This window comes from Daucus carota, chromosome 3 (genome assembly GCF_001625215.2).
Source record: "Daucus carota subsp. sativus chromosome 3, DH1 v3.0, whole genome shotgun sequence".
Lineage (NCBI taxonomy): Eukaryota > Viridiplantae > Streptophyta > Magnoliopsida > Apiales > Apiaceae > Daucus > Daucus carota.
In genome coordinates, this window is record NC_030383.2 from 9,675,113 (window position 1) to 9,695,191 (window position 20,079).

At 35.5% G+C, this 20,079-nt stretch overlaps 3 protein-coding genes across 3 annotated transcripts; 2 read left to right on the plus strand and 1 right to left on the minus strand.

The window, feature by feature from the left end:
- Positions 1-390: 390 nt before the first annotated feature.
- Positions 391-2,475, plus strand: LOC108211818 (thioredoxin-like 1-1, chloroplastic). The gene is made up of 4 exons (XM_017383512.2): positions 391-736; positions 974-1,150; positions 1,286-1,450; positions 1,723-2,475. The coding sequence occupies exons 1-4, from the start codon at positions 503-505 to the stop codon at positions 2,029-2,031; spliced, it is 885 nt and encodes a 294-aa protein (XP_017239001.1). The 5' UTR covers positions 391-502; the 3' UTR covers positions 2,032-2,475.
- A 2,304-nt stretch (positions 2,476-4,779) lies between these two features.
- Positions 4,780-7,190, plus strand: LOC108211356 (glucan endo-1,3-beta-glucosidase 8). The gene is made up of 2 exons (XM_017382934.2): positions 4,780-5,268; positions 5,938-7,190. Exons 1-2 carry the CDS (start codon positions 4,937-4,939, stop codon positions 7,046-7,048), a joined length of 1,443 nt encoding a protein of 480 aa, XP_017238423.1. The 5' UTR covers positions 4,780-4,936; the 3' UTR covers positions 7,049-7,190.
- Positions 7,191-7,836: 646 nt separating this feature from the next.
- LOC108213943 (protein SRC2) lies at positions 7,837-8,313 on the minus strand. Its single transcript, XM_017385726.2, has one exon. It carries the CDS (start codon positions 8,311-8,313, stop codon positions 7,837-7,839), a length of 477 nt encoding a protein of 158 aa, XP_017241215.1.
- Between the last annotated feature and the right edge of the window lie 11,766 nt (positions 8,314-20,079).

The window sequence follows — 20,079 nt, forward strand, 5'->3', positions numbered from 1 at the left end:
ATATTTATAAACTCTATAATTATTCATATTTAAAGTAATATAGTATTTTAATTTTAATAATTTATCACATATACTTCGATTATGAAATATATATAAGGATTAATCGGATTTCAAAAATCGGATCGGTGACCGACCTTGCAGGGGATTAATCGGGGATTTATCGGTTAAATCGGGGATTTTTAGAACACTGATTGGGACACAAAACTACAGAGAGGAAATGATTGAAGTTTGTAAATAAAAGTCGACTGATTATGTGTGGATGAAATTGAAAATAGAAGTCGACAAGTGATTTGTGGATAAATATACAGTTATGCAACTGTCCTACATTGTTGTAACCATACATGAGGTGGCATTCTAGACTCTTCTTTCTTCTTTTATCGTTTCCAACTTGTCTCCATCTTTTTCATTCATTTCTGTGATCACAAGTTTCAATCCCCCTATAAAATTTTAGAGGTCATAACAAAGGAAACCTCTGTGTATCTTGTATATTATTTTCAAGAAAATGGCTGATATTTTGAGTAAAACCAATGTTTTCTCTAGCAATTTTCACCACCAAAATCATAAAATACGTACATGGGACTCTGTTTCTGGTGAAAACAAATCTGCCCATGTTTCTTTTAAACCTTTTAATGTTAGATCATCATCTCGTTCTTCTTTTTCGAATTTTTCGGTTCGTAAAGTTGTCGCTGGGAGACCAAATGCTCTGAAAGCTGCAGCTGGTGCCTGTAATTCTAAGGTTTGTTTTGTATACTTTTATAGCATTTGTAGATGATATGTGTGATGTATGTTTGTGTTTCTCCTAATCACAATTTGATGATCTTTATGCATGAAAGTGTGCGAGAAATTAAAAATTACTTTTCACTTATAAATAACTTCCTACTAATAATCAATAAACACTTCTTTTAGGTTAAGCCAAACGGTCTCATGAAGTAATTTTTGTTAGTGCATTGATCGGGATTAGTTTGTTATGTAGATGAGCATTGGACTGAAAAAAGCTCCAGGTTGGTGGGAGAAAGGGCTCAAAACAAATATGAAAGAGGTTGAGGGCCCAAATGACCTCGTAGAGTCTTTGTTGAACGCGGGAGATCAGTTGGTTGTTGTTGCTTTCTTCTCCCCTGGTTGTGGAGGCTGCAGAGCACTTCATCCCAAGGTTTCTTGCAATCCTCTACATCTGTTTATTTGTTTAGTTGTTTGATCTGTTACATTGAAGGAGTTAATTAAGGTGACTCGTAATTATGTGGCTAGAGTGGGAAAAAATTGAGCAAAATTGTTTGTGTGTTTGCAGATATGTCAGTTGGCAGAGATGAATCCGGATGTACAGTTTCTGCAAGTAAATTATGAAGAGCACAAATCCATGTGTTATTCACTAAATGTCCATGTTCTCCCTTTCTTTCGCTTCTACAGAGGGGCTCATGGTCGTCTTTGCAGCTTTAGCTGTACCAATGCCACGGTTAGTTGCAGTTTCCACTTCGAATTATTGTTAATCATTAGTTTTCAATCATGATTAGTTACTAAATATATGGCTTATATCTCAGTCTCTTGATCTTAGTTTGTTTTGAGTTCAATTAAGTTTCAGATCTTGTGAGTTAAAAATATGTAACTGGTTCTTGATCCCTACATCTCGAATTGTAACCTTTAGCTTATGTCAACTTGTTATTCTTGGTAGTTTGTTTGATATATCAAGGCTAAGTTGTGCTCATGCAAATCATTATAATATCGCAGATCAAGAAATTCAAGGACGCATTAGCAAAGCACAGTCCAGACAGATGCAGCCTAGGTCCAACGAAAGGTCTAGAGGAGAAAGAGCTGGCTGCACTTGCTGCAAACAAAGATCTCTCGTTCACATATAAACAAAAAACGGAGCAACCGATGGATGTTCCTGGTCAAGAGAAGATATTAACAGCATCAGCATCAGTATCTAATATAAATTCCTATCCCCCTCTTCCTCTTCCCCGTCCTCTGCAATCAAATACAACATCCAACGCCATCAAAGACACGGACAATAACACATTGATCACGTCGGGAAGATGATAAAGAAAATTTTCATTCAATCCACCTCTATCCGTGTACAGTAAATATTTTGGTTCGAGTTGTGTTCGTGTAAATTGTGTGGTAGACTCAACTCAGAACAACATTAGACAATGTCTAAAGTGAGTTGCAGGCTTCGAGATCTCTTTGCTTTTATCTAACCTGATCCAGGCCAGCAAACATGAGGGTTGAAAAGTGGATCACGGGCGCCCATATTTGAGGCAATTAATATCTTCGTGTCTATATTATATTGTGGGAATATTGGAGGTCACGGAGTGGGGAACTTGAGACCTCCGTCAAATCTGATCTCCTATACCATGTTGAGAACCGGTTCATCTAAGATTGAGGAAGCCCCACATATAGTGAGAATCATTTCTTTAGTAGTGTATTGGTCTCCTGCAGAAGGACAGATATCCTTTCACTTGTAATAAATTAAATATTTCTCTATTTAGCAGAAGTAAATATAATATTTCCCTAAGATTTGCACTATAAATGCTTTTCTTTTCTTTATAAATCAACTATGGAATGCTTTTAGTTAGAGCTGATTTTAATAGAACAAGTACAGTTTGTCTTCTTACACCGGGACTACATTGTTACACTAGTTTCCTTGACAAACGTTGTATGTTCAAATACTAGCTTCCCTGGTGACAAAACCTCCAATATATCTCCCTCGAGACTTAGGTTGTGTTCACTTGGAGTGAATGGAATGGAGGGAGAATGAAATGAATTTTGTACTCTAAAATGATGTTGATCAAAGAAAATGTGTATAATTTTCATTCTTTCAATCATTCCAACCTTACTATTTTAACTATAACTCTAACCCACATGTTTTGGAAGGAATGCTCATTCCATTTCAACATCATGTTTCTTCACAATCTAACAAAAAAATTAACTACATTCATATTTTGTCACCATTATCTCATACTTTCTTCTTTCTTCTTAAAACTTCTATATAATTTTTCATTCCATTCTCCCCTCATTTCATTCCATGAAGTGAACACAGTCTTATAATCTGGTGGAACAAAGTGATTTTACCATAAATATATGTTGAACTTGGTGTTTGGACCACAAAAGAAGCCTCTTGGATCACAAAAAAGAAAAGAGGCATTTGGATAACATAATTAAGTGTCTGTCCAGGAGCGAATGAAATCGTATGGGTCAAGAAGAGATAGGTGTCATTTTGCTGTTGGTGGGGACGGTGCCCCCATTTGCTCAGTATAACGTGGCCTCTTTTGCTTTACACAACAACAGAAAAAGATATGGCCTGTTTTGTGGGAACGATCTTTTACCAACACAAATTTCATTCTTTCTACTGCCATGGAGTCGTGAAGTGGATTTTATAAATATTAGATCGATCACTGTTAAAATTGAAACTGCTTGAGATCTCACATTGTTATCAAGTTAATTGATAGCAAGCTGAGTTGCTTATGGAAAATCTTACAAATTTTGATACATAAACTGAAAAGCAGAAAAGAAGATCAAGAAAAAGTTTTTCTTATCGTATGTTAAAATTTTATTGTCTAAACAATGATGATAGACTTAGATAAAATGATTGCTTCAGTCTAACTTTCGCCGAGTCAGATCTCTTGAGATTCATTCTCTCTGAATAAAGAACATGGATTTCTTACTGGATTTCATGAGTAATCACCACATTTTTTCTGTAAAAATCCATGTGCAAAAAAAGTTCTACATGGATTATGTCCTACATTTGCCTTTCGAGATTGAAAATTGAATTAGTTTTAGCCCATGAAGTTCGGACTCATGAGTTTCAGATTTCAGACAACCATGCGAGGATTCGCGTTGCTATGTGAAGTTGACAGTAAGAGCAAGGGCAAACCAACTCCAGTGACAGGCTGACAGCCTCTTATATTTTCAGGACCTAATCAAATGCTGGGCCTTACAAAAAGGTCCAATCTAAAGGCCCAGATCTCAACTTTTTGTAGACCATACTTGGTTAATTTTATAAGGCGAATTCAGTGAGGAGAGCTAAAATACAAGAAAGCGAAAGTAATGAAAGAGTACACGGTAAACTACAAATTAAGAGAGCTGATGTGCAAATAAAAATTTTAAGTTTGAAAAATGTGTGCATAATAAATCATAAATTGTTTTCTAAATCAAAATAATTAATTTGATGCCAAAAATCAAGTGTAAACTTTGACTAGTATATTTTAATTTTATGATATTAAAAATTGATCTTTTCATTTAAATAAATAAATTATCAGATTTCTTTTTATAATCATAATTTTAATATTTCAGATATCCAAACATAATATTTAAACTCGAACTCAACACGTTATCACGGTAAATCATAATTATCTGTCTAAATTCCCTCTAAACGGTATCAGGATCGATTTTTTCAAACCTCACCATTATAACATGACAGATGTCAGATGGAGTAAAGTGAACACCAGAATTCCAGATAATTTTAAATCAGATTAACGGTCCAATTATAAGATATTAACAATAACACTCGCATCATTTATAAAAAAACAAACAACTTTCTCCAAACGTGGGTCCTGCACCACCAACCAGCCCAGATCAATGAAATTATTATATTTTCAAATCAAATTCCAGTTTAGTTTTCGATATTACCTAAGAAAAAATATAGCCGTTGAGAGGGTACAGCATTGCCTCCAGAAAATCTTGTCCAATGTCCAAGTCAATCTACACACAATTTGGCAACGCTCCATATCTATCTCCTCCATATACTTGCTATATATATACATGGTAACCAAAACATTAATACATAAGCAACATATGTTCTTTAATCTCTCTCTCTCTCACTCTTACACACACACACACAAAAGCTTTATTCTTACCTTTTAAACCCACACTCTTGATTAATCCTCACAGTCCTAAAGATCTTATTTTTTTAATCCCCAGAAGAAAAAAAGATTGGATCTTTTTGATGGGTTTGTGGGCTACTTCATTATGTGTGTTACTTTTTGTGATCTTTGAGGGTTTTAGAGTAGAGTGTCTAGGAGTGAATTGGGGTACAATGGCAACTCACAAGTTGCCACCAGAAGATGTGGTTCAGATGTTAAAAGACAATGGGATTAACAAAGTGAAGCTGTTTGATGCAGAGCAGAGCACAATGAGTGCTCTTGCTGGATCTGGGATTGAAGTTATGGTTGCGATTCCGAATGATCAACTTGATTCCATGACAAGTTATAAAAGAGCTGAAAAGTGGGTGCAGCACAATATTACTCGTTACACTTTCAATGGAGGTGTTAACATTAAGTAAGCATCTGTCCCCTTTTGTCTTGCACACCCCTTTTAAGTAAATTTTTTATGCTTATGAGTAAATTTATAAGTGTTATTGGGATTTTATTGATGCAAAGTTTGTTAGAGATTTTCTTGATGTATTGTTAGATATTTTTCAAATTCAATATTTGTAAGATTACTTGCCATGACTAATTGAAGACTGGCCACTATATCAACGAATTATCGATAACTAGTTTGCCCTTTTTTTATTTTCTATTACCTGTGAATCAAGTTGTGTTCTTACATCATTTGGGAGGAAAAGATAGAAATAATTTTTTCTTATGTTGAGAAATTACTCATAGATTAATGACAAGTTTGCACGAATTATTAGGTATTGTCTTTCAAGATTTCATCTGTCTTCATTACCCGAATATTGCACAAATTTTGTACAAATTATGTCTGCTATGTGATGCAGCCTAACTGATCATCTGTATACTGGACCTTCTGGTTGCTTTCCTCTAAATTTTGCTTAATGATGTATACTTTGACGAGATACAACTAAATTAGAAGATGTGAGTAAGTCAATTGCATCAGTGAACTTAATCAAATACAACAGTAGATTGCAACTAGTTGTACCTATCAGATTAAAAGCAATGGAAAGATTTTGATATTGAGGGTTCTTATAATTACTTTATTCTTGTGCAGATATGTAGCAGTTGGTAATGAGCCTTTCCTGAAGTCCTACAACAACTCGTTTCTTAATATTACCTTCCCGGCACTTCAGAACATCCAAAATGCGATCAATGAAGCTGGTCATGGCGACACCATAAAAGCAACTGTTCCTTTAAACGCGGATGTCTATGGTTCACCAGAAGATAATCCTGTCCCTTCTGCCGGAAGATTTAGGCAAGATATTCTGGGACAAATGACCCAGATTGTGCAGTTTCTAGACAAGAACAAAGCACCATTTACTGTGAATATCTATCCCTTTTTGAGTCTCTACGGCAATGACAACTTTCCCATCGACTATGCCTTTTTTGATGGAGCAACTCTTCCTATCCGTGATAACGGAATCGACTATCTAAATGTTTTCGATGCCAACTTCGATACCTTAGTTTCGTCATTGAAAGCAGCAGGTTTCGGTGACATGCCCATCATTATAGGGGAGGTTGGATGGCCCACAAATGGCGACAAAAACGCTAATGTGAGATATGCTCAGAGATTCTACAATGGGCTTCTATCAAGACTTGCAGCCAATAAAGGCACCCCACTGAGGCCAGGGTTTATTGAGGTTTATTTGTTTGGACTTATTGACGAGGATGCTAAGAGTATTGCTCCTGGCAATTTTGAGCGCCACTGGGGTATCTTTAGATATGATGGACAACCCAAGTATGAAATGGATTTTTCTGGTCAAGGGCAGAACAAATTTCTCGTACCTGCACAGAACGTGAAGTATCTACCTCAGCAGTGGTGCGCGTTTAATCCAGATGCCAAGGATCTAAGCAAACTCGCTGAAAATGTCAATTATGCTTGCACATTTGCAGATTGTACTGCCCTGGAGTATGGATCATCTTGTAATGGCTTGGATGCTAATGCAAATGCCTCTTATGCATTTAATGCATACTTCCAGGTCCAGAATCAAGGGGACTTGAGCTGTAATTTTCAAGGACTTGCATCGGTGACAACACAAAATATATCACAGGGTGAATGTAATTTCACCATTCAAATCATGTCTTCGTCACGATCTTCCAGCGCAGGTCCCTCACTTGTGGTTATACTTTTTCTTGCCTTTCTCACTTTAATCATGTTTTACTAGCCTGCAATTTGATAGTCGTCCTCATTTTTGATGTCACGGTTCTTGCTATCAATGTAGATATTTTTCTGAAAGTTTTGAGTATGTGTAATGGATGTTGTTGCTTAATTATTCAGATTCGAATTAAAGATTATGTTATTTATTAGATCTGCATTATATAAATTTTTTTTTTGATCTCTGTCTTTTGGATGCAAGCATCTTTCTAAACCTGTAATCAGAAAAGAAAACATGTTCACTTCACTGCATCAGAAGTGAAATTAGCTTGGGTGCATGATTGTCACGGATTTCCTTGTTAGTGCAGTAGTGCTATCAATGTAGATATCTTCTGAAAGTTTTGAATATTATCTTCTGCAAGAATCTTTCTGACCCTGTAACCAAAAAAACCTTCAAGTCGGTTTGTCTTTTGAAACTAATTCATGGGAGAATTATTTTAAGTATACAAAATGAAATGATCAACAATGTCTTGGTTCAATGATATTTCTCTTGCTATTTTAGGGGACGTCGAGTATTCGAATCGGAGTGTGCGTGTATTTAATTACCAAAAAGAAAAGAAAAGCAAACTGAAATGAAATTGCTGAGCTGCCAAAGCATGCATGTCTGTACATTATTGTTCTTTTATTGTACGTAGGTGCAAGTTACATACCTCGAACGATCGAGGTTCTAAGAACTAACCTTCCCAAGAAGCTTAACCACCACAAAGCCAAACAACAAAGATTAAAAACGAGAATATCACAAGATCAAATCACAAATTTGCAAGCCAAAGCATGTTCAGTGACAAGCCTTACCTGAAATCAACAAGTGTCTGAACACGGAACACCATATCCAATAGTTTCGGTCATGAGAAAGTTATGAGCCACAGCACGCTCTCCAAACTTGTATGCCAACTCGAGCAAGCCCTGCGAGTCGACGGAGCCTTTCTGAACAGGATGAGTCACTCTGGCACTCCCTCCAAACGGACACGCATACTCATAAAGCTCCTTCATGGACAAGTTCATCTCACCAATGTACCTATCTCCAAGAATTCTGCTGCAGTAGAGCTTAATAACAAGCATGCTAGTATAGCTTGTCAGCATAGCTTCGCTTATGATGAAGTTGATTGTAAAGTTCCATGAAGGGTTCGTCCCTCCATGACCCACCGGAGTTCTCTTCTCCGATTCCGGGTGGTTTCCGATGGAAACTCTAGCATGAACCTCCATTTTGAACACTTTTCGGACATCCTCGAGATCCCTTGCTGAGTTTATGGTTACCTCGAAGTTTCGATACTCCATGTTGCTGTAGTGCTAATTATAGCTCTATATGGGAATTTATACTATACAAGGAACGAGGGAATATTAAAATCCCACAACTTAAAACAAAAAAATAATTGCATATACAAAAATTGTAAGAACTCACAAAATTATTGTGACCAAATTTTATTTATAATTCGAATCATTTTAATAACGAATTAAAATGTTTTTTTCCTCATTCATACTTTTTTTTAATAAAAATAAATCTAACCATAATCCTGCATCGGCCACAACACTTTGTCTAAAGCAGTAGCTGTCATTCTACTTGGTCGCTGGATGATTAAAAATTCGCAAGTGCTAAATTAATCGTTTGACAAAAAGAAAATGAGATTTACAATGTACAGTGGACTAGTTGAGAAGATCAAGAAATGGTCGTATCCATTATAATTTTAATTGATTATATTCTCCTAAGTTGTGATTGAGCGATTCATCTCTTCAACACGTTGAATTACTATTATAAACTTAGGCATCTTTGTTTTTATTTTTTGGTCTTAGCTTTTGCGGATTTCAATATTTTAGCTGGTTAGAATACTGATTGATAGTAGTACTTGTACCGGTCTCAATATAGGGGTTGGTTGGAATATAAGTTGACATTAATTATTTATATTTCTACATTTAAGTAAGTACTATATACACAGATACACTCTGACCTTTTTCAGAATATATTTGGATTCACACAATTTTTAATTTTAACAAATTTGTGCTATATCAATGGATAATAAAAAAATTATTTTATGAGTAAATTCTACTTTACATCCAGTATCTAAGATTATTTTTGCGATTTAATCTCACTGTTAAATCATGACATACTTCATAGGGAGGTGGGTATGAAACGTGGGTTTCAGGAATCAAAATGTTTTCTTTTATTTTCATTATTATTTATATTATCTACTTATATATATATAATAGCCCAACACGTTCGTGTCAAGCCTCTCTCCTGAGCAAATAAATTACCTACCTCCGAACCCCTAACTCCGAACCTACCTCCTCCTCATTTATATAAATAAAATGTTTTTAGCAAGAATTGAACTCGTGACCTCTTTAATTCATTTGCACTACTTAAACCACTTGAGCTACACAAGTAATCAACATGTTATTCAAAATCATTAACCACATACATTAAAACTATTGTATTTATATTTTTTTCAATATCTTATTTATTTAAGATAAGTTATTATTTCAGCTAAGTCTCATATATTGAAAAAGAATCTGAATAATAGGGCTCGAATCATGATTCCACTTTCTAAAAATAGATATAATTCATATCCGAATAAAAATGAACAAATTCAAATCTAACTTAATAGTTTAAACGAGTATCAATACGATATTATAGAATTTTAAAAAATGAATGTGAGAAATAAGCTCAAAAGCTAAGATTTCAGTTAGCATATCTGAAACAAAAAATTGATGGGCTTTTAACATGGACTATGTCATATTAAAATTTTTTATATTCTAATCTAACTTAATAGTTTAAATGAGTACAATACAATATTATAGAAATTCTAAGTCATAGATGCGATAAGTAACAAAAATTGAGGTTTCAGTGAGTATCTTTGAAAGGAAAATTTGATGTACTTTCAACATGGACTATGTCATATTGATTTATTTTAATTATAAGAGGTGATTTATAAGGAGATTACAATGTTTTGGAGAACATGAAATAAGATAACTGAAAGAATATTCTTATTTAGATTACTTTTAATATTAAACTTAAGAATTCAGAATTCAACGTGTAACTAAATTTTTTTTAAAAGAAAATTATAGATATAAGAATAGTAAGAAAGACATCAAATTTGATGTTAGAAAATATGTTAGGTCCAAAGTATCGTAGAAGGGGGGGTTGAATACGATACTCACTACAATTTAAAATTCTTTCGAATCTTGCGGATAAACAAATTGCAGTTCTGTAATGGGTTTCGTGTTCCGGATATCTATTGGGTCGGTTTCTGAGGATATGAAAATATTAAACCAACACACAATATTTTCCAAGGTATATCTGTATATTGATAAATACCTCGAAGGTGCTATAAATCCAAACCCGAAGGTTCGGCTACAATGGCCACTACTCTCAATATTACAAACTCTAACCACTACTGATATTTCTATTACAAAGCTAGGCTAGGGTGTGTGTATAGTGGGAGTAGCCGTGCAGAGCACTTGGCCATTTCATCCCGAAGGATGTGTGTAAATTGTGAGAACCACAATCACATATTTATAGGCTTTCATAAACTAACCATGGTTAACGAGTTCGTCCTGGACGACTTGAGTTCGTCCTGGACGGATTCGATTTAACAAAATAAATCTAACTCCAAATTGCTTGAACTTGCGCCTGTGAATGGATGGTCAAAGTTGGCGCTTGGTCAAACCTTGCGCCAACACTCAGTCCAGTGTACCCCTGTGTGGTACTTAGAAAAAAATCCGAGTGTAGAATGAAGTTGCGCCAAGGGAGATGAGTGGAGGCGCAACATTTGACTAAAGTCAAATGTTGCGCTTTGACTGAATGTGGCGCCAGTAAGTGCAGTGGTGTGTATTACTTAGAAAAAATATTCTAAGTAATATCTTTGAGCTTTTGCCAGGTCAAAATTCGCGCCCCTGTCCCAGTCAAACTTGGCGCCCCATCACAGAAGCCACTGTAAGCACTTAGAATCTTTTCTAAGTAAAAGATGAGTTGACTTCAGTCAAGAGTTGCGCCTTGACTGAAGTTGCGCCTCATAACCTCAGTACACCAAGCCATGTACTTAGAATATTTGAGCATTGTTTCCTTCACAGCATATGGCGCAAACTTTGACTTTCTTTTAGTCAAAGTTTGCGCTTCGTTCCATTGTGCACTCCTGTATGACTTAGAGAGTTTTGGCTCTTCTATTCTTTGTACCAATAATTAAATAAATATATATATATATATATATACATACATAATTAATTGTGTTTTAATTAATTACTTGAAATATTTATATCCAAGTAATTCACAATTAATATATATATATATACATATATATATATATGATTATTTAATAACTCAGGCAATATTCTGGAACAGCTCGATTGACTTGATCAATTAATCCGTTGATCGAATCCACTGAATACTTTCGTACGTCCTGACGTCCTGTGCACTGGTCTGGTTCACGAACGACTCGAACTGAAATGATTCCTTGAATCCTTTGCTTGATAATATACTTGATCAGTCATTCCGGGTTAGTTTATGCTTCAGTTTGTTGATTATAAATAACCAACCAAGATATATAAAAATATCTTGCTTCAGGGGTTGCACTGAAATCTTTCGAGTACTTGGACAACATCTTCATTGCTTCCACAATCTTGAATACTTCAATCCTTATTCTTCACTGAGGCATGAACATATTAATGAACTTCTTCCAGTGAGCTTATTCCTTCAAGACTGTAGATGGCTTCTTCAACCTTTGTCTTCGTATCTTCCGATTCCGGTGCAGGCGTAGTGTTATTTACTTGTCCTGTTCTATTGTTGAGTTATCATCCCTATGTAACAAATAAGGTTGTCTTTACATTTAGACTTACAATCTCCCCCTATTTGTTTGTTAATCATAACAAGCAAATCCTCTGGAGGATAACTCAACTAACACTAGAAAAAGTAAAGTCCTGGACTAGTAAATAATGCTACAAAGTTTCTGGATCATATAGTACATTTCCAGATTTCATGAATAGAAATAACAAATGTGCATATCACCTTTATTTCTCTGGTTCTTGCTTACCTGCCAGATAATCCTCATAGTCTGTCTTGAAGAGAATTCAAAACATTCCATTATGCAAAGAACAATCAGCAGCTTCATTGAATTCTTCAGTGGTAAGGAATGAGTTCATGTCTACCACTGACTGAAGAATAAATGTATCACCTTATACTTCTCCTCCCGTTACCTTGATCAGGTTCCCCTTAGTGATAAGTAGTTTTCTCCCCTTAGATGAAAGATCAATCTTCCTCCTTAGTTGAAAGATGAATCTCCCCTCAGTAGTATACCGCTAAAGAGTAGTTTACTCCCCCTTAGTTGTAGACAGCAGAAGAAAGCTAACTTACTTTTTCTTCCCCCTTTCATATATTCTCCCCCTAAATATATTCTCCCCCTTAGTTGTGGAATCCTCTGAGGATATGTGGTATCAAATAGGTCAAGGAACGTGTACAATACTTCCTGTACCAAAAGATAATCTCCCCATAGAGAACTAAACAACGCTAAAGCTGGGGTCGAAGAAAGAGTTCAGAAGAAGGGTTTACTTTGATTGGGTTGGTCCCTATGCTGAAAGAATAGGTTCCAAACGGAAAAGTAATGAGTAAAATCTGACAACCGTGTCCCTTTGTTGTTACCAAATGATAAAGCTTCCCGATATTTTTAGGTTGCAATACCAATTGTTAGATCCCTGATAAGGTTTCGATAACATCTTTAACATGGCTCCAACGGCAGTCAGTCGAACATTCCAGTGAAAGTATCCACTTTGCGTTTAGGTATGAATTTGGTATTCAGTGGGTGTCTCACAAAAATGTTCTGCAGGTGTATCACTCGACACTCAAATTTCTCTCGGTTTTTGGGTAAGGGTGTCACTCACGAGTTCTGTAAGTGTATCCCTCCACACAAATACTGAGCTTCCAAAATGCTGAGTACCTGCAAGAAAATCACCTTAGCCACCCTTAAAGGGGGTCACCGGTGGTGCAATGGGAGTTCGTAATTCCCAGTCCCTGCAGACTCATCAGATAAATCCGAATCATGGTCCACAAGTTGCCAACCACTAAGTGGCTTATCCAAATAAGGATCCAGAGTTGTTTGCTCTGGGAGGTTAGACAAAGGCTTAATTATGGCAAAGGCCTAAGTCCTCCTCAATGTCTGTGAAGACACTTGATTCAAGAGAATCATCAACCATAAGTTCACAACGTGAAATGGAATGAACCGTAGTTGCTTCCGTCAATTCTTTCAACAACTTGTGAGTTTTCGATACTAAATATTATAATATGTACCTCACAAGTGTTTCACTCTTCTCAATTTCCTATGTGTTTGCACTCACTCATGCTCACATATTTTTCATTCTGATATCTCACTGGTTCTTCTCAGAATCTCACCAAGTGTTTAACTCTCAATGTTTGGCTCACAGTGTTTCTCTCAGCACTCAAAGTATGGTCTTCTGTACCTGCATGAGAAAATCACCATAGCCCCTTCAAGAGAGGTCGCTGGCGGTGCAATGGGGTTTCGTAAATCCCCGATCCTCAACTGACTCATCAATAAATTGACTCATAGTCAGAGAGTTGCCGATCTCCTATAAATAGGAAATCCATTCCGATTGGATCCAGATCTGTTCTTATCTGGGGAGGGAGACGAGAATCCTGAAGATTTGGCAATTGAGATCCTCGTTTCCTCCTTACACCTGTAAAGGCATCAACCATCTTATTTACCGTAAAATGGTGAATGAAGAAGTTGCTTCTGGAACAAAACCTTTAACCTTACTGTGCACTCTCTTGTATTGTGTCCATAAGATTTTTGCTTAGGCTCTTCATCAGAGTGATTACTGATGATGTGCTTGACTCAATACAAGATGCTCTGGCTGACGAGCGAATTTCAATGGATTCATCCTGTTGAGAGAATGATTCCAGAGACTGTTTTATTGCCTTTTCAGCTCTATATTCTTTTGAGAGAATACAGATGAGCAACAGTTACCTCAAGTTCAAAAACACCTTTTCTCCTTGAGAGGTAGAGCTGTGGGTACACTATCCCTCACATCCTTATTTGCTGCAACAAGTACAGTATCTCCCTCATTGACCTCTAGTCTAATAAGTTCCTTATTACTCCAGGGGAAAAGTTGGGATGTGTTCTGAATTTGGTTTTATAGTCTGGGATAAAGATTGTTGGTTTTCAACCTTATGACTATCTAAGAAAGCCAAGAGGCTGATTAAGTTCCAAAGAACAGAAAGAGATATAAATGCACTTTAGAAAATCTATGATTTTGAATGAAAGCAATTGCATTTAATCTTTTGAGAAAAAATGAATCAGTTGTGATTGTAAAAATGATTTTCATAAAGAATGACAATCACAACCGATGAAAGAATCAAAAGTTTTCCATTAAAAACTGGTTTGAGCACGAGAGTCTGAATCTATGCATAAAAGGTTTAAATGAACTTGTCTTTTGAAAAAGACACAGACTCCTGTTTCTCACTACAATTTAAAAAGGAAACAAGAAAATTTATGCGCTACAGTGTATAAAGCACTCGCCACACTAATTAGTGAAAAGGCCTCATACTAGCACATCGTCAAAACAGACGCTGCAAGTGACAAAGATCACCAAGTACACAAATACAAGATAATCAATGTCTCGTCCTATGACGCTACATGTATAGATGTAAAATATTCTACGAAATATTTATGAAATAGAGTAGTGGATACCAATTGTTGAAATCAATTGATAAGAAAATTTCTTTGAAGAAACTCACCACTCCGGAACATAACTATGAGACAGAATAAAGATTATGTTGTCTCCCTTGTACTCAGAATATTAAACACCTAAAATATATTAGCACCAGTGGTTTTAAGAAATATGCAACAATATTTCACCAGTGCCAATACATCACAATCAATTCACAAATAAAACATCAATAAAGCATCAAAGAAAGATACCAATTAACTATTTCAAAAATGAACTAATCATGCTTCTATTATTCTATCAAAGTCAATCATGAAACAAATAAGCATATAATTGTCATGGATCACAATTTAACTAAGATAAAATAATAATTACCTACGCAATATCATATAATTATCAGATCAGCATATAACAACTAAAATCATGACAATCATACAAAGATATTCGCAAGCCCGAGGGAAAGTTGAAGAAAAGTTCACGAGTCTTATACATGTAAGCATTAAGTACAAGTAAACTCACACAACTCCTCGCAGAAAATATTAACACTTAATATTAGTGATCTTCATATAAGCATCCAAAATATCACTAACACTAAAAGTATCACAACTATATGCAGTTAGACATGAAATAAAATATCAATTAATAAATCATCAAATATCCAATACAAATAGTTATGCTTCAAGTATATACACTAATATAAATGGATTCATCCTAGAGAATCTAAGTAACTCCACAAATACTAGTATATCATGACTAAATTTTAACTAGATTCTAACCAGATACCAATTACTGATACAAGTCACAAGTCTAGAAATAAATAAGTCATGCTTCAGATTTTATACCTATAAAAATGAATTCAACCTAGAAAATAATCCTAAGTATGTTCACAAATACAGATATATCACGACCAAATTATGACAAAGTTCTCTACTAGATACCAATTGTTAAAGAAGTATAGTTCAAGAAAAATAACATAATTAAGTCATGCTTCATGTCATCTCTAATCATTTAAATCATGAACAAATAAGTCACTTAATTGTCATGCACCATAATTTAAATAATTTGAAATAACAAACACTCATGCTAAAATATATAATCACCATCTAAGCATGCAAAACAATAAACATGGCAATCACATATAATAGCAAAAAGCACGAGGTACTGGATTTTAAATAAATTCACAAGTCCTATGTATAGACAATTTAATACTCATGAATTCATTCAAGAAATACGTTAGACATGCTCATGAAGGAAGTAATACCTTATAGAAAATATAGTATGTGGTCTACTTGCAGTTAAGTAAAATGATAAGTTGAATACCTCTGAGACTTGACATTTCAGTTGATGTACCTTTCTTGTACTGATCAAGTCAAGTGGTTGTTGGCATAAGTCTTGGCAGGTCTAAAATCTTCCAAAATGCGCATATTTAAAAGATCCTTGACTTCTTTTTATTGCCATCATTCTTTAGGCTAACTAGTAGACCATAAAGAATTGCAACTTTCCAACAAACTCATCATATCACTAATCTGCATTCACTTAGCATTTATCTTGCACAAGTGACGTTACTCCACATATAATATAATCATGGTATCACAGCACAGATAGTTGTATTGTGTGTGCCTTATATCATGAGAGGTAATAATTTGGATACCAAATATGACTCTAGCAAACAAATATTAGAATAATATGCTAGTCAGAAGTCATACCATGTCCGTGACTATCATCAGGTCTTGGATAACAACTCATAGAGAGCTGGTGAAGAAAGAGCATACAAATTCCGTTGGATCTGCAACTGCAAAGTCTTGAAATGTTGCATGAAGCTTCATCTTCTAGCTCACTGTAATATCCTGAACCCGAGTCTCGTCAATGGTGCTTTAGTTCAATCATGAAGGTCGTTGAGTCCCCTAAGATGTAGAGTCCTAAACTTGAAGATTCTGTTTCCATCATCTTCATGACCTTCTCCTTTGAAGTAACTCTAAGCAACCAGATTTGGCTTGTCCCTCGTAACAGAGCCAAAATTATCCAGTTGGAATCTGAATACCCGACAAGTACTAGGTATAGAATTGTCTTTAGGTCAAGGTATCAGAATCCGCACAATCTGCTTTACGACTTGATTGAGATCATATAGTTGTGCAATCACTCAATCTGGATCCCTTTAAGAGCTTCTGAATCTGCCTCAAGTTTCACTTCAGATTGAAACTCAAAGAAATAACATCCTTTCACAATAGCTCTCCCAGTCTTCACTTCACCGTTAGGAACATTTAAGAACTAGAACCCGGGAATGATATTGACTCCAAACCCTTTGTCTAAGCAGATACGTTCTTGATATGTCCTGTTCATTTTCAATGTGGTGTTGAGTTTGACTAGTGGATCCACCAAATGCTCCCCCTAAGCTGTTGCTAAGATTTCTTTAATAATCCTTATCCTTGCAAAGAGATTCTGCTTGGATCTGAATCATTATTATACCAATAATATCACCTTTAACAGCTTGGAGCAAAGTGTCGTTCAATGTCCTGTCCAGACTTACAATCACCTTCTGTTGATTAATCACAATCACCCTGTAAACTGTAGACTCCATTGAGTAGCCGAGGAAAATATTCTTTGAGCTTCAAATGTAAGACTTGCAAAGAGGCATTTTCCTCCAAACACATACCAAGAGTTAGTGTTTGCTTCTGATTGGCCACTGACAAGAATGTTGTCTTTCTGGATTTATCAATGATCAGGGTTCATCTTGATCAACCTTCATTTGTAACATCTTGTCCTTCGAACACATATGAACAACACAAAAGACTCTAGAGTAGTCAACGATCATCACAAAAGGATATCTGGCTTTGTTGTAGATATAACATTAACTGATCCGTAGAAATCCATATGTATCATCTGAAGCGGCTCAGTAATGTTGATCATATCTTTGCTTCTGTGCGATGCTCCTTCGACTTCCCTATTGACATACTTCATGAGCTTCATCCATATTGAATTCCAGATGAGGTAGTCCTCTCACCAATTCTCTTCTTACGAATAGAAAGAGCTCCTTGTTTTGACATACAAGTGCGAGAGCTTCAAGTGCCATAGCTAATACTCATCTGATGAGGCTTCACTATCAAAACAGCTCACTCCATCTTCAGTTGAAGTTCCATATTAGCTATGAGCAAAATTCACATCCTTCCTGATTTGAGATAAAACACTATTCCATGAACTGATATACTGTCATTTGTTAGAGAACAGTCTGATACTAGGAATTTGTGTGCTTTGACTCTTCCAAGAAAGATATGCTTCCATGATGACATTCAATGAAAACAGGCATGTCCCGCAAGAGAATCTTTGTTGTCATCTTTCAAAGATTATTGACGGAACTGCTCACACGATCACATTTGCTAACAGGGTACTTTTTGTGATTCATATGATTTCAGCTACTCAGCAAACAGAGTGCACCAAAAATCATATGGAATATATGTAACCTGCAATCACAAATGGAAAGAGTTCTATGGTCCCCAATCATAACTGGGTCCGGATGGATTAGAGATTTTTCTTTAACAATGGTAACAACAGAAGCAACCTTAACATGCTAATTCTTATCTAGACATTGCCCTAATGTGATTCTCAAACATGCTTTTATAAATTCAATGCAAGTACAAAGAAATGCATTCATGACATGAAAATAAGCAGACATGATGTTGAATACACATGGCAAACAATCAAAGATAAGACAAGAGCAAAACAGGCAATTATGCAATTCAGAAGATTCAGTACTCTCTACTTAAACCAATTAACACAAGTGCAACAGGTATAAAGTAGAATTACATATATTCAATAATCTTCTAAGAGCATAAGGATCTGATTCCAATCTGTTGTTATATGGCATTATACTATCTCTATTACCTAAGTCAGTTTTAGATCTAACATGAAGTTCTAAAATTTCTACTGACACAAGGTAGACATTCCATCATAGAACAAATAAATTCCTTAACAAACAATTCAGATAAATAAGCAAATCTAGTTGTACTAGGGAATTTGAAACTAAGTGTTTTAACAAAGTTATATATGCTAGGATCATAACCCATAAAACTAAGAGTCGTGTTCCAAAGGAAAGCTTCTAATCTCACCATTGCAAATAATCAAATCCTAAATATTCATACACATGTTAAGAATCTGCTAAAGACACATGCACAAGATTATCATCAGTCCTAGTTACTAGAATAATCATCTAGCATACTAGTTTAACATTATCTATTGTGATGCTATCATGCTTGTGCTTGTGTGTTAAACAATTCTACTCGAAGATTTATAACATGCTTTAAATATAAAGAAATAAGTATTGCATAGTTAGAAAGAATTCGTACCTGAGAAGTGCGAGTTGAGTCATCTTCAGAGAATGCTAGGATAGCCAGATAACCATAATCATCCCTCTCATCAGCAACTGATCCAGCTCACACCTTTCCTTAAGTAGCATAAGAACTTGTTGTGATGCTTCGTTCAAACCATCCACTTGAATTTCAGACAAGCCCTATCATCCTTGTTTGTCGAGGCTTCAATATATATAGCAACCCTTCTTTGCTTAAGATACCAAACAATATTGTGTGTACAGACCAACTCAGTTTTCAAACAGCCTGTCGAACTGAACCCCGAAGAGTCTCCACTTGAAACCAATGGATTCCATCTGAATCTGACATGACTAAACCTCTCAAACAGTGTTATGCTAATCCTTGAAGTTCTGTCCTCACATTTTTCAAAAGTGTTAACTTTCGTTGACTTGAGCTTCCTCAAATTCAGCAGTTACAAACTCTTTTGTTCAATCCTAAGGTTCTGACATAAATGCACGAAACTAATTTGGTGTGGTAGCAACTCAATAATTATATCCTTAAACCTCCACAGTTCTCTGTCTTTGATTCAGTTGATTCTGGATGGATTTAGCATTGATACAATTCATTGTGTAATTGTATTTCCCTGAATCACTGAGTTAGATTGAAATCCCTTGAAGATTCGTTCGTAAAAACTTCTCTTTTCCTACTACCAGTGGTACCATTCAAAGTTGATATTCCGAGCCCTGGGAAGATGCACTCAACACATAAAGCAAGTTCCCATCCTGATCTGGTGATCTGATAATCAAGTAGGAGTAATTACTCAGATCAAGGCCTGAAGTACCTTCTTCAAAATCCACTGTCAGTAGTACCAAATTAGTCTTCAATAGAATCTTCTTTGAATCACAATCATCTTTGTTGAACATAGAAAACTGCTTCAAATAATCCTTTGAGAAATCAATTGGATTGGGTCATCAATGTACTTCCATTACCGGTTCTGAGAATCTGGTATTTGAAAGCCCGGTGTTTGTCTTGTAATCTGTCAGCCTGATCTGTTTCAACTAAATGTCAATCTGATTTG

Bases quoted from the DNA above. Each gene is read 5' to 3' on its own strand.
- LOC108211818 (XM_017383512.2), top strand. From the start codon at position 503: ATGGCTGATATTTTGAGTAAAACCAATGTTTTCTCTAGCAATTTTCAC. The intron at 737-973 runs GTTTGTTTTGTA...TTTGTTATGTAG, and splicing joins CTGGTGCCTGTAATTCTAAG to ATGAGCATTGGACTGAAAAA. The intron at 1,451-1,722 runs GTTAGTTGCAGT...ATAATATCGCAG, and splicing joins TTAGCTGTACCAATGCCACG to ATCAAGAAATTCAAGGACGC.
- LOC108211356 (XM_017382934.2), top strand. From the start codon at position 4,937: ATGGGTTTGTGGGCTACTTCATTATGTGTGTTACTTTTTGTGATCTTT. The intron at 5,269-5,937 runs GTAAGCATCTGT...ATTCTTGTGCAG, and splicing joins AATGGAGGTGTTAACATTAA to ATATGTAGCAGTTGGTAATG.
- LOC108213943 (XM_017385726.2), bottom strand. From the start codon at position 8,313: ATGGAGTATCGAAACTTCGAGGTAACCATAAACTCAGCAAGGGATCTC.